This window comes from Leptinotarsa decemlineata, unplaced genomic scaffold, assembly GCF_025532065.1.
Source record: "Leptinotarsa decemlineata unplaced genomic scaffold, Ldec_3_MD MMD2_tig00000035_RagTag_RagTag, whole genome shotgun sequence".
Lineage (NCBI taxonomy): Eukaryota > Metazoa > Arthropoda > Insecta > Coleoptera > Chrysomelidae > Leptinotarsa > Leptinotarsa decemlineata.
The window spans coordinates 13,934,741-13,949,661 of NW_027412540.1; the positions used below are offsets into that span (position 1 = coordinate 13,934,741).

The 14,921-nt window shown below is 36.1% G+C and overlaps 1 protein-coding gene across 1 annotated transcript; it reads left to right on the forward strand.

The window, feature by feature from the left end:
• The first annotated feature begins 1,973 nt into the window (after nt 1–1,973).
• On the forward strand, nt 1,974–12,845 carry LOC111513374 (uncharacterized). Its single transcript, XM_074171932.1, has 2 exons — nt 1,974–2,276; nt 12,402–12,845. Exons 1-2 carry the CDS (start codon nt 2,047–2,049, stop codon nt 12,562–12,564), a joined length of 393 nt encoding a protein of 130 aa, XP_074028033.1. The 5' UTR covers nt 1,974–2,046; the 3' UTR covers nt 12,565–12,845.
• Nucleotides 12,846–14,921: the final 2,076 nt, after the last annotated feature.

Consider the following 14,921-nt stretch of genomic DNA (forward strand, 5'->3'; position numbering starts at 1 on the left):
TCAGTTAACAATTCCACCAAATCGTCGTACGTTTTTGCATCCGGTAAATCCGGTACACACAAATTTCTTACAAGTATGTACGCTTCTTCATTTAGCGTATTTAAAAGAATAGCTTTCTTGCGATCCTCATCATTTATTTTGTTCGCCACAAAAAATTGTTTAAGTCTTTCTTTGAACACTGAAAAGTTAGAGTTTTTCGGGTCGAATGTATTAAGTGATCCGAGCAGTCCCCATGTTTCTGGCATGTTGATATTATGATCAATTGTATTAACGTAACTAATTAGTGCTATATTTCGCGTAAGAACAAAACTCCTCGTCGCCAATGTTATAGACTCGGTCAAGGTCAACTGAATAAAACAAGCAACTGTCTGCTATCGTTGTTATTTTGGTACTGCTTTATTGTGTTTCACTCAAATCATTTGAGATATAAAAACTGCAAAGCTTTTTACCTGAACGTATAATACAGGGTGAAACCTACGGGCATATATAACAACAATAAAAAGAGAGTTGGAAACAATATGAATCCCGGGGTAATACCAGTGTTCATGGTGAAAGTATTCGAGAGATATCCATTGACGGCAACTTGCAGGGAACGTTCTCACACGAAGCTGAAGAGCCATACACAAAAATGATCTGACAAGCCATAGCATCAAAGTTTGGCCAGCAAACCCACATGCCACACACGGTTAAAGGCCTTAGAAATATCAAGCGCAACAGCTCTTGATTCTCCATGTTTCTCGATTGCGTTATTCCAAATATGGGTAACATACGATAGAAGGTCGCCTGTTGATCTTTGTTTCCGAAAGCCATATTGATGATCGCTCAAGATGTTGAGGCCTTCCAAATATTTGAGGATATGGTGGTTTACGACTTTCTCCATGATTTTTGATATCACTGATAGCAAAGCGACTGGTCTATAGTTATTTGAAAAATTTTTCTTGCCCTTTTTGGGAATTAGTTGATCGCGAGCAATATTCCAACAAAAAGGAAAAACCCCTTTCTTGTAAGACTGATTGAAAAGTTTGGAAAACACAAAGGAAACATAGAATATACCTAAGCAATGAATGCTTGTGTCGTAGTGTTCCATTCTTCCATCTAAGTATCTCAATCTACTTTTTATACAGTGCGAGTTTTGAAAAATATTAATGATAATATTGAGGGATTTCAAATCATTTTATATAATAGACAATGGAAGTCCGAACTAGTAAAATTCATTGAGTAGATGAATTCAAAATTCATCATAAGCATTATTTTATATCAGTTGGGTTGCTTAGGACAATGGGAAGGAGAAAAGTAGAATGAATGAGTAATAAGTGATAGAGCAGTGTGTATCAGTTGAAAATATAATTCAGTGTATTGTTTTCGAGAGTAAATCTTTCAATAGTTTGTCTGCCAAACAAATACTAAACAACACAGCGTCTTCAAACTTTAAACATGTGCTTTGTAGATTGTATATATTCTAATATAGTGATATTTTTCAAACAATTGCCGCTATCTCTAGGTCAGGCCGGTTACCTACTTCTGGGACAAAAGTCGCAAAATATTACCACTAACTAGATAAATGCCAGACACTGACACAGTGACAGTGAAACACGAAAACTGTCAAAGTAAGTAAATGTGCAAGAACTTTCCATCTGACTGCAAGAATTGTTTGGTATAGAACTCATATAAGTTGTAGCGAAACATCATCGTTAAAATATTTAATGTGATGAATATCTCAGACAACAAAATTTTTTCTCTGTCTTCGGGGATCAAAATGGCATCATTATTAGGTTCTAATTATCTCCACAATCCACATTCAAAATAACATAAAAGTACACCTTACTTATACAGAAAATGAAATATTAGAAACAAATAAATGGTCATGCCAAAATGTTCTTTATCGAGCTCAAAATGACAGAGCCAGACCTGAATAATGTGATATCAACTAATATTGATAAATAGAGAGTTCAGGCTTTCTGGCCTTTAATCTAATTTTGAAAAATACTAAAAACAGAACATTCCTGTGAATCGCTCCGTCACATCTAGTGCAGTGTGCTTTTAGCAATGTGTCGAACCGTGTGCAAAAAAACTTTTGGAAAATTAATGCTCGTAATTGTCTTTTTACTCGTGATGTTTGTGTTTTGCGGAAGCATGAAGCAAATAATTTTAGATTTCTCAGATATGAAGTGTGATATGCCATGTGGAGATCCTAAACCTAGGGTACTTTTGATCAGAGAGCTAGTGGGTTTGGGAAATAAAAGTCAAACGACTCCTTACATGGCTATATTTCATAGGTAGGTATTGCGTTTTTGTTTAAAAGTATACATATAATGTGGAGAGTGAGGTTAACGAGGCTATCAAATTGATAACACTGCTCAATTCATAGCCACCGTGACTTGTGCGATCTGAATTTTTAATCAAAACTTTTCATTTCATTGTAAGAATCAATAAATGTATTTTTTCTTGTCAAGAGTATTCGGTAATGACACATCTCGAGATAGTTTTTTAGGCAAGTTGAAATCAGGGTTATACGAGTATGTTTAATGTAGTTACTCGGTAGTATTCTCGAGTGGGGATGGAACGGACATTTCCATAAAAGGAGAATTGTATATATGTCTTAGATACTTAAATATTGATGATCTACCACATCAGATTTCTAGGAATCTTGGGAAATTATGACCAACTTGATTATTTCGAGGAAGTTGTTGAAGTTATTCTTTTATTTGATATTGTATTCAAGTAGTACTTCATTGTGATATTTTCAATGAACATTTTACAAAACCGAAAATCTAACAATAAAGTGTTACTTGAATACGTTATGGATGTTCATCAAGTATCTATATTTTTTTTTATTATTATATATACTTTATTGTCCAAAGAAAAAGTCTTGTTGACAAAGCTAGCGAATAAATATAAAAAATTCATAAATGTCCTTGGAATATAATAATAATATTTATTTGACTACGTTACATAATACAATATGTTTGTAGCAAATCATGTTTGGCTTTACATTTAAAATTTACAAGTTGAAACTTACAAGCAAATAACAACAATCACATATGTAAAAACTTTGAAAATCAAAAAGAAATAGTGACTTGTGTATTACCACAAGAATGTGTTCTGAAGACAGAATAGAAGCAATGCCTCAACAAATAATTTTCAGTTTTCTCTTGTAAGTATTCAGACTGAGTTCTTTGAAATCTTGTGGCAAAATATTGTACAGAAAGTAATCTTTGGAATTTTTTGCGATAAGTGAAGAATATAAAAATATAAATAAAATATAATGTGAATTGAAGTATAAAAAACACTGAATAAAAAACCACAAACAATGGTTGACACATACATACACATAAAACATGCTAGGTTGAAATGATCGGTATAGAACTCAGTTAAACTATAATAAACAGGCACAATAAACCCCTGCGGGTTTATTGTGCCTCATACCTATTCACACTTGACCAAATAAACCCAGCTTCTTGACGAAGCCGATTAGTTTGTTTGGTGAGTGGTCGTTAGGTCAGATGGTAAGAGTACGGCTCTGCCGATAATTCAAATGACAGTGACCTGTATGGAGGCCTGTTAGACATCTTAGTTCATCCCTACTGTAATCCAACAACTGTTTGGTATCAAGCTTCGAAGAGGAAATAAACGCGTTGGAGTGAGCCAATCCTGGAAGATTCTGCCAGAAGTCCGAAAATCTTCTTGTTATCCAGGTGTTCAATGTTTGTTTGGCAAAGCGTAAAGCGATGCCAATGACAGGTTCTGATCCGATGAAGCTGCTTGCGTCATCCTCCATTGCAAAGGAGTCAACAACCTCATTGCCTTCCAGGCCAGTATGGCCAGGAATCCAGACCAGAGACAATCTGTTGAGTTTTCCTATCGAGGAGAGTCGTTATTGGCAATTTGCTACCAATTCAGACGTTGCTCAATACCATAAATTTCCGCTTGAAATACGGTCGCATAGGTTGCAGGTTGATATCTCTGTCCTGGGTCTGCGACTGAAAACACCTGCACCAGAACCGGAAGGTGTTTTTGATCCATCTATGAACCAACAACTGTCTGCTCTTAATATTTCCTTCGTATAATAGGGTCTACTATTCAAAATGTATTCAATTATTTTTGTGTATTGATTGGTATCAATATTTGTCTCTAGTGTAACTCGGCAGATGGTTATATATCTTCACATCATTGTAAATAAGGAGTCCTTGGCCAGAGAGTTGCAAGGAATAGGTAATTTCAAATTGTTTTGTATGCTCGGAGTAGTTGTATAGTGATGGGTGGTAACCTCAAGTTTCAACAGATGTTTTTTAATGAAACACACTGTCTACAGAATAAAAAGCTACATATCTGTGATATTGTTCTTCGTCATTTATCAATACCTGTTTCTTAGAGTAGACTACAATTTTTTTGAGATCGATTTTATTTCAGTTGAATACGAAAAAATTAATAAGTATTTCGGTAGCTAAGTTAGAGTTTTCAGTATAGTTTGGAATTTTTGTTTTTATTTTTAATCTTTTTAATCTTTTCATCATTTATTTCCGTTATAATTTCATTTTATTTTCATTGTTTGCTTATAGTTGACATTCTACTTAATGTTCAACCTACTTATTTATTAGTTCATTTAAGTTCCTTTTCACAAAAAAATGTTTTCTTCAGAATTAGCATTTTCTTTTCTGAATAACTCATCGAATATTTCGATTCCCGTATTTGCTAATATCCCCGTATTTGCTAATATTTCATTTATTTTAATGGAAAATAGAAGTCCAGCCCTCTAATATAAAATAGATTAGTTAGATTTGAAAGAATACGTGAATTATTCCCAAGCCTCCATACCCTTAGGAACAGCAGATATGGGTAATATTTGCATCCAGTTTCAAAATATCCTGAAATAACCTCTTTAATAAATAATCTGATCAGTGAGAGAGAGCTTTTTGCTTCGATAAGTTTGTTGGGGGTTGAAATGGACACCAATATGTCTTGGCACAATCATATCGCTGGAATTGCAAAGGCTGCTTCTCAAAAGCTTTGAATACTGTTCCTAACCAGAAAACTGTACACACCTCAACAACTTTTGATGCTTAATGAAGCTCATATCAGACATTCTTTGAACTATTGTTGAAATGTATGGAGCTCCGTCCCTAATCATACCCTGGAGCTGCTGGATTCCATCCAAAAAAGAGCCATCTGTCTGATTGGAGACACAAACATCACTTGCAACCTCGATAGTCTGGAACATCTAAAAAAAGTCGGAGATTTGTCTCTCTTTTATAGATACTTTCATGAGAAGGTTTTCAAGTGTCTTGGTACATTTGATTCCACCAAGAGCGGTACATATCAGAAATACGCGTCGGATTGTGGCTGCTCATCGTTTTGAGGCTCAACTCAGTACAACTTGAACTTCACTGTTTAGGAACTCTTTCATTTGGAGAACTGCGTTTATTTGTAATACACTGATCGTTTCTACAAAACGAAAGACAGTCGAATATGAAAACGACACAAGATAGTATATTCTGTGCCACCGATGGTAAAACCGATATAAGCAAGTGTATATCATTACCATGGTTTCCATAGCTGTGACGAACATCAAATCTTCTTCTCATGGGAGTAGATACTTGGGTCCTACTGGAGTAATGTTAAGAATTGAGTACTCAATTTTTTTTAATGGAAATGAGTCGAGTGATTCCCCATTCCCCATTCCCCATTCTTTGCTGCTTCACTTGTGAATTCAGTCTACTCCTTCAGAAGAAATGAAGCTTTGAAATGGAAACAATAGAAACACACTGTACCAATCTGATTATTGAAGATAACATATAAACTAAAACAATATACTAAATTAAGGTATAAATATAATTTTATAAATGTTACCTATCGAACAAATAACATCGTTGACGGTTGACAGCATCAAGAGTAAGTGGTCATAAATGACGGAAAGTTTGTCAAACTTCAATTTTCATGACATCATCAGATCTAATCCTAAAACAACTGAATTTCCTTCGAAAATTACCTTTTCGTTACTTTTCGTGAATAGGGGATGCACTGGCTGAGTTTGGGTAGTGATACACTCTGAATATATATTTTACTACTCAATCAAGTCAAACTGTAAATAAATAAAAAAGTAGTATCTTTTTATCTTTTTTTTTACGTTGGCAACCCGTGTACATTCCGTTATATTTTCTTTTTGATAATATTTGTCAAATATTAATGTTGCCCATCCATTTTTGTGTGCATATGGTTCATCTCCATACAAACAAATATAGGAAACGTCCAATTATCATGAGTGAACGATCGATATAAAATGTTAACTAATTATTTAATGTGAGTTTCTCGGATGAGTATAATTTTGATTCACATAAATATGAAATGTGGTATGAACTAACAAGATAACCCCTCTCCCAGCTTGTTGATTTTTAAATCAACCCTATTGATACATCACTTTTTTTTTAATTTCAACTTGCCTGAATCATCTTCTCCAGATGTGTCATCACCTTCGAAAATGAAAGAAAAATAACCCGCTTTTCGTTACAACGACGTCCAATACATCCAACTCATTCACGAATATATTGAAATAGATATGTGAAGTTTTTTCCATGAAGTTTCAGAAGGGCAACATCCTTTGTTTTGTTTTTCTAGACTTTTTTCTAGAGATCTCGTTTTTTTTCAAAATCTAGATTTTCTGCCAAGTCCAACTGAAATCTCAAGAGAGGAATGAAGATTTCGGGTAAATAAAAAATAAACTATGAATTTTTACGCATTCATAATTTTCGTTTCGTGGTTTGAATATTAAAAAAATTACACATAGAATGTTTTCGATTCGAAAAGTAAAGAAAAACAAAATAGTAAATAAAATATTCTTCTCTAATACTGATCACTCCGATATACGTACGAGAAAGTGATTGTTTGAGATAGATTATTTTTCGAATTGTATTTAAAAAAAACATATTTTTGAACGTTTCCATTGATATTTGTTATTATTTGAGGAAATTCTATAATTCTGGTGATGATATAATTGTTATCTACTTAAATTTTGACTGATTATTTCATGTTGTATTATTATCTTGCTTTTTAAGAAATATAAAACTTCAATATGGTTGATAATGACAGGAAACAAACAAATGATTCGTGTATTTCATGTCGTTCTGTGTTGGTGTTGTTTCGAAAATATGATTGTTGTAATGTTTTTTATTTTTTTTTAATAATCTAATATGTCTAATGGTTTTTGAAATAGTAATATTAACATGGAGAAACAACTTTTCGAGCCCTAAAGAAGAACTTAATCAAAATCGAAATATTGGCAAGAAAAAAATTGTTTTTTTAAGAAAAAATTGATTGTTACCCAACATTTCTTTAAAAAAATTATTGGATCACTAAACTAATCAACCAATAATTTTAAAAGAATGAAAACATCAACAGAAGGAGTGTATTTCCGAGTGATTCCTAATTTTTTTTCTGCATCTCTCAGAAATACTCGAGGTACTGTGGCATTCACGGAAACTGCAGGTATAAAGTCAGCTACTTGTTTCATCAGGATGACCTCAAACTGTATAGAAGAGATGTAGATAATGGGGATCACCTAAGCGAGAATGAAAAAAAAGCAAATCTATCAATCAACTATTTATAGATCTGTTCTTATCATAAACTTAACTTTCTTAACTATCAATTGAGATCAAGTTCCATAACTTTGGTTAATTGATATTGGAACAATAAAAAAACTAAAAACAATAACAAAAAAAGTAACACCATTGCCAACCGATGTTGGCAACCCATGTTGGTAATCGTGATCAGCATGTGGGCAATGGTAATCAACACATATCGCACAAATAATTGTGTTCAGAGTCCCATCCAGTACAGTCGGCATGAGCCCAAAGCCCACAAAGAAGTGCACCGGTACCATTGTCTCGTTCGAATTAACCATATATAAGACAGAAGTTATTTGCATCTTCTGCATCGTCGTTATCGTCATCCTGGCATAATTCGTCCGTTTTCACGTCTGACATCAAAGTATCATTGGAGTCCTGCAGAATTTTCTACTTAACCTTCTCACGACTGACCTTCTGTGGCATGCTCTACTCTCCTACTCCTTTTCTTTTGTTTTTCACAGCTTTTATCATTCTTTTTTTCTCAACTAGGGCATCTTTGCTTGATATTGATGTTGAATTTGTTGCGAGCTGTTTTTTTCTTGCTTGTCTTGCTGAATACTTGACAGATTCTTAGACGTTGATAGCATTTCTAATTGGGACAAAGATGCAGTCGCTGCTTCAGAAGTAGTGGGACAAAATGTGGACGTACTTAGAGTAGGAATATTTCGTTCTGGATCAATTGTAGTTATTAGAGATGATACAAAATCAACAGCACCAGCAGAAGTCGATTTTGAAATATAATCAGCAAAATCTTGAACAACAATAGGCTCTAATCGAAGGACTGCAACTGCCATGAAGTCTTCGTCTGAAAAAACATTAGGATTTGCAGGTAACAAATCCATCAAATCAAACTCGGCCAGCCAATCTTGTGTTTCAGCATAAGAGCTTCAATGTATTCGGATGTCGCTCTTTTTATATGGTTTGGGGTGCACCCGTAGAATATTTTATCCATTTTCTTGATTATATGCGCCAGGTCTTTCTCCATCTCAAGAGTGAAGACGGAGACGAGGTGTCTTAATTCTATTTTTTTGTACATCTTGTCCAGACTGATAAATGGAATGTTCATGATCTTCGCGGATTTACTTATTAAATAATTCTGTCCATCAATGAACTTTATAGCCTTTTCCTGATGTTGGTTTTTTCAAGCTGAAGTAGTTAATCAGAACTTTACAAAATCCACAATTCCACCACACAAGCGGAGGGTTCAATTGCAACAACAGCCATAGAAAAAGCAAATCTACTGGCTGAAAAATTTGCTTCCCACTTCATAGTAGATTTTCTGGGAAAGACACCACCTACTATTCCCACACTAGAATCCGCAATGCTGGAAATTACTTTTCAACAGCGTCTAGTCAGGCGAATTTTGAAACAGCTCAATATCAACAAGGCACCTGGTCCTGATGAAGTGCCCGTCATCGTACTTAAAAAGTGCGCAAATGAACTCCAGTATTTTGCAAACTTTTCAGCCTGTCTTACAAGGAAGGGGTTTTTCCTTCTTCTTGGAAGATTGCTCGCATTTAGTCTATTCCCAAAAAGGGCAAATAACTATAGACCAGTCGCTTTGCTATCAGTGATATCAAAAATCATGGACAAAGTCGTAAACCACCATATCCTCAAATATTTGGAAGGATTCAACATCTTAAGCGATCATCAATATGGCTTTCTATCGTATGTTACCCATATTTGCAATAACGCAATCGAGAAACATGCGTTTGATATTTTTCAGACCTTTGACCGTGCGTAGCATGAGGGTTTACTGGTCAAACTTCGATGCTAAGGCTTGTCGGATCATTTTTGTATATGGCTCTTCAGTATCCTGAAAGAACGTTCCCTGCTACAGTTCAATGCTACAGAAACCCTGGCATCGGTTTTCAACATGAAGATGAATGTCTCCGAACCGGATATAATAATGGCAGGTCAGACAAATCATCTTTCTGCTTCGATAAGTTTTTTGGGAGTTAAAATGGACACTCATATTGCTTGGCACAACCATGTCACTGGAATTGCAAAGGCTGCTTCTCAAAAGCTTGAAATACTGTTCTGAACCAGAAAACTGTACACACCTCAGCAACTTTTGATGCTTCATAAAGCTCAGACCATGTATGGAGCTCCTCCCCCAAATATACCCTGAAGCTGCTGGATTCCATCCAGAAAAGAGCCATCCGCCTGATTGGAGACGCGAACAACACTTGCAACCTTGATAGTTGAAGATTTATCTCTTTCTTATAGACACTTTCACGGGAAGTGTTCAAGTGACTTGGCACCTTTTATTCCACCAAGAGCGGAACATATCAGATACACGCGACAGACCGTAGCTGAGGTTCAACTCAGTACACCTCGAACTTCACTGCTTAAGACCTCTTTCATTTAGAGTAAACTTCCTAAGAAAGTTTTTCCAAATGGATTTAATCTCCAGCGATTCAAATCCAATATAAATCACTACTTTCGCACATGCATCGCTTTAAGAGCTCCTTTAAGATGTTCCTGTAGTGCTTGTGTTTTGTCCTCGAAAATGTGTTTTCAAACCATTTCTCGAAAATATTAGCTTCCATGTTCTTATGATAGTCAACATTGCAGTCATCAAGTTTCTCAAGTTTTTTCCACATAATTTTAAAGAATTCGGAACCCATCCTTTACTTCCTCCGCAATGCACAATGATTAGATTATTTGTTTGCAGGCATGTTAGGCATACATATTTTCGAACCATCAGTCCACCCTTTCGTTATTGTGTCCTGAGTGTCATACCGAATTTTTTCCAAATTTGGCGTTGTTCTTGTCTATATTTAGTTATTTGTTCTAAGTATTTGTTACGCAATTCCACTATTCTTCTGCTTTCTGCTTCTGCTCTCCATGATTGTTTATTATTTTAAATAATAGTTTCTTTGTCCAATTCTGAAGAGTTTTGTCATATCAGCTCACGTTATGGCCGGAAGTATTCAATTTCTTCCTTATGATTTCAGTTGTAGAAATCTCATTGCTTTTGTAACAGTCGTATATTGTTTTTTCAATGATTTTATTAGATGAACATCTGAAGGTTTTGGTAATCCTGTATAACATCGCGTCTTGCGTTTATAAGATTTGTTTTTGACTATTTTACGTACAGTTGAGAAAGGAATTTCGGTTAAATCTGATGTTGCTTGTAATAGTTAGTTTCCCTCGAAACCAAACTTGAGATATATATTCTTATATACATTGAAAAATACTCTTTGTGCTTCAATATTAAAATGCATCTGAATCTTATTTACTAGTATCTCTTTTTTGCATTATTCACCATAGATTGGAATCACTACACTGGAAAAAGTCAGCGTTGTTATCACACTCGTTATAACTATTAGTACTTGTTCAAGGACGCCACATTTCAAACAGATAAAAAAAAATTAAGTGATTATAACTGCACCAATATTTTCAACACTCAAATCGCGATCAGCTCCTGAACTGAACATTGACGACACGACGGCGATAACCATCCCCGATTTCTATTCGTCACCGTAACATGACTTCAAATTTAATTTTATGAATCTTCAGCCAATCATAAAACTTGGTTAGTAAAAATTATCCAATTCGAACCACCAATTCTTCAGTCCGCGTGGACTATTTTGCAGCTATTTCATTTTTATGTATTGATTTTATTGGCCTTTCAGAGTGCCGCTAACTTTAAGTGTACACAATATCGTTTACTTCGAGTATACTCTCGAGCGCGTCGCGCGAACTGAGCCAGACACCGGTGGCGCACGGAATTGACTTACCTAACGCTAGCGTGTAGGTATATAATAGCATCTCTTAGTCACGTTCGGTTTTTGTTATTTTGAGGTGATCATCAATGCTAACTGACTCCCATTGCCTACATCTTCCCTACCTCTGGAAGAAAAAATCACCATCAGTCCTTAACGATTTTTGAAGAGTACACACAAGGATATAGAATTCTGGATGTATAAATGAGCAATGGTTTATCTCACAAGAGGACGACGTTGGGATTACGGAGTGGACGTACAGCTCATACATCCTGCATCATCTGGATGTCGAAGAGACGTATACTTACTTTGGAGTAGAACAACGCCTCCCACAAGAGGTAACATCTCTCCACGATCTTCCTCTACTCCTTTGGAGTAGTGAAGTGGACTATGGAAGATCTCTATCAGCTCGACATAAAAACGCGAAAAATGATGCGTCTGCATAGAAATTTGAATCCCAAATCGTCCATTCCACGGTTATGCTGCTCTTGATAACAGGAAGGCCGTGAACTCTTGATTATATGGATTGTGACAGTCTTGTATAGAGCGAGACCATGCAGCATCTAATTCATTCTCCACATTTAGAACCAAAACAGAAATAAGCGACTGCGACTGCAGACTTCTCGGTCTGTCCCAACCGACAACTCCACTTGTGCTCGATTAGGCACAAGCTAATACCATACTAGCGTGGCATTAGTCGGGAAATTAGTTGTTTTTCGGCAGGCATTCACCTGAACCTAATATGTAGGTAGTTGGGAAAGATGAATGTTTCCAAATTTCATGTCTCAATACTAATTCTCTTATACGTATGTATCTCTCCTCGATACAGTCTTCAGACACGTTTTGATCTCAATTCCGTAAAAAAGATCATCTGATAAAATTAAAGTTTTTATTTATTTACAGTTCAATCGAGTTGAAATTACTACCCGGCCTATGTTTGGTCAAAGAATTCATATAAATTATAACCAATAAGTTTTTTCAGTTGAAAGCATCACTATCCGATACATGTCTAGTCGAAGTATTTACTTATGACAATCTATTATTTTTTCAGGTGTGAAGAGTCTGGCTGTTGCAAGACACAAAACGTGTGTTTTCCATTGGAGATACAAACGATAACAATAAAATATTACGACCATACGAATAGAGATGATACGGTGAAATTTAAAAATGTTACAAATCACACGAACTGTTCCTGTCAAATACCAAAACGTTAACCGACACGTCCGAGCGATGAATGTACCCGAATCAGTATTATTTTGCTTTTTCAAAGGGGAGATTGGCCATAAGACAGAAGAGTGTTCCTGTAAGAACACACCGTGCCGTGTGTCTTATGTGAAACGGTTTCCTGCGCTGAAATAAATGAATTGAAAGTGATATGTGAATGAAAAAGTAAATGGATATTTCAGAATAACTGTAAGGAATCTGCCTATGACAGTAAATATAAATAACTTTGTAGTTATTATGTATGGTAATAATCAGTAAAAACGCGAGAATACTTGAAATTTTATTCCTAGCTGTTTTCTCAGCTTATACCCTTTTTTAATGAGCCTTATTGGACATATTACCAACAAGGGTTCCTAAAATACCCAGAATTTGTTATGTTGGGTCCCAATTTTGGTTTTTGGGCTTGCTTGTCCCCTTCAAGTGGACTGTATACTATTAAATAATGCGACGTAGGTAATTAAGTAACACACTTTATTCTGTCACACCTAGTTTACAGATTTCACAGAATGTCGAATAGGACATTCTGTGAAATCTGGCTGGATATTCTCCCCAGTTAACTAACACTTCGTACTTAAACTAGACCCCCCCATGCCCCCTCCCGGGTTGTGTGCCCAGGTCGCAAGCTCCCTCCTTACGGAATCATTTCCGCAGGTTTGGACCTGGCGACCCTTTCCTTCCACCCCCGTTTCTTAAGGAAACGGTCCTCAAGGCACTTCAGCAAGATTGAAATCTAACCTCTTTTAGGTTGGAAACCAGCCTTTAGGTGCTTTTATTTCCCTATCTAACTTCGTGTTTTAATTATTATTTGGCTCTTGTTTGTCGCGGTATTCCTAACTGAATTTTTGCATGGGGGCCCCCAAAACTAACGGCGGCCAGATTTATGGTAGACGGGCGTTTCTCAGTGAAGCTGAGAGAATGTGAGCTGAAAAGTGAAATCGCGGTTTTGCTGAAAGAGAATATATGGTTAGTACACTCTGGAATATTATACTTGCCGGAGCCGCCTGACGGCGACTCGTGGGGGCGGTCTCTGGGTTTGTTTCGTCGGCCTTGGATGTTTGTCCCTTTCTCGGAACCTGGGGTCTTAAACTAGACCTTTCTTACGTTATATTAAAACCATACTGTGGAACGAAGGTAATCTTTCAGCGAGAGGTAAAGAAAACAGGAAACAGGACCCACCAGTCATAGACAATTACACAGTAGCCTAACAGTATTTAGGAAACTCAATTCAAATTTTATTTATATTCCCAATATGATATTAATATGACCAGTACTAAATGTCATATTGATAATTGTTACAGATTATATATTTTTAATTTGTTAATTTCTGATTGATGTTTGACATGTGTCCTTCAGTATAATTTTTGTTACTATTAGTTAGCTGGGAATGAGATATGTTAACAAAAAAAATTGTTGATTGTCAGAAAAAGTTAAAAGACGTCAAAAAAGCGAGATTTTTTTGAAAAATACTCAGATACAAAAATGTCGTATAGGGTCTTCCAACAGAGACTTTCGAACTTTGACAATTGATAACGGCAATCATGTTGAAGCTACAACGGTCAAATTAGTTGTCATTTATCCAGTCTATTTTGCTACATCACAATGGGCGGATATAGCATTCAACAACACGTGCAAATAATAAATTTGTTTTATCAAAATGAGTGTTCTATTCGGGCAACGTACCGCGCGCTTCACCCATTTTACGGTCGCCATAATCATCCTATCGAGAGGAATATTCGCAATGTGGTGGATGAATTTGAATCCGCTGATTGAGTAAACGATCGGCCAACACCCATACGTCGGCGAAACGCGATAGTTGCCGAAAACATCGCCGCTGTCTATGATTCAACTGACCCAGGAACTGAATTTGATGTGTGTTCGAATGGGTTCTGAAGCAGTTGGCAACTGACCTTAATTTTCATCGAGAAATCATCCTCAGCGACGAAGCCCATTTCTAGTCGAATTTGGGACGATACCAATCCACATGAGATCCAAGAGCGTCTAATGCATCCTGAAAAAGTCACTGTTTGGTATCGATTCTGGGCTAGCGGCCCATATTTCTTTGAAAATGTCGTTGGCCAGGCTATCACTGTCACCAGTGAGCACTATAAGTTGATGCTTACCAAATTCTTTAGGTCTAAATTTGATGATCTGGACACCAACGACATGTAGTTTCAACAGGACGGCGCTACGTGCTACAAGGCTCATGCCACATTGGTGGCATGATCATCTCACGAGGAGATGTGAACTGGCCACCGAGATCGAGCGATTGACTCCGTTAGACCTTTTCTTGCGGAGTTTTTTTGAGTCGTATGTGTATGCAAATAAGCCACAAACCACAGCGGTCCTT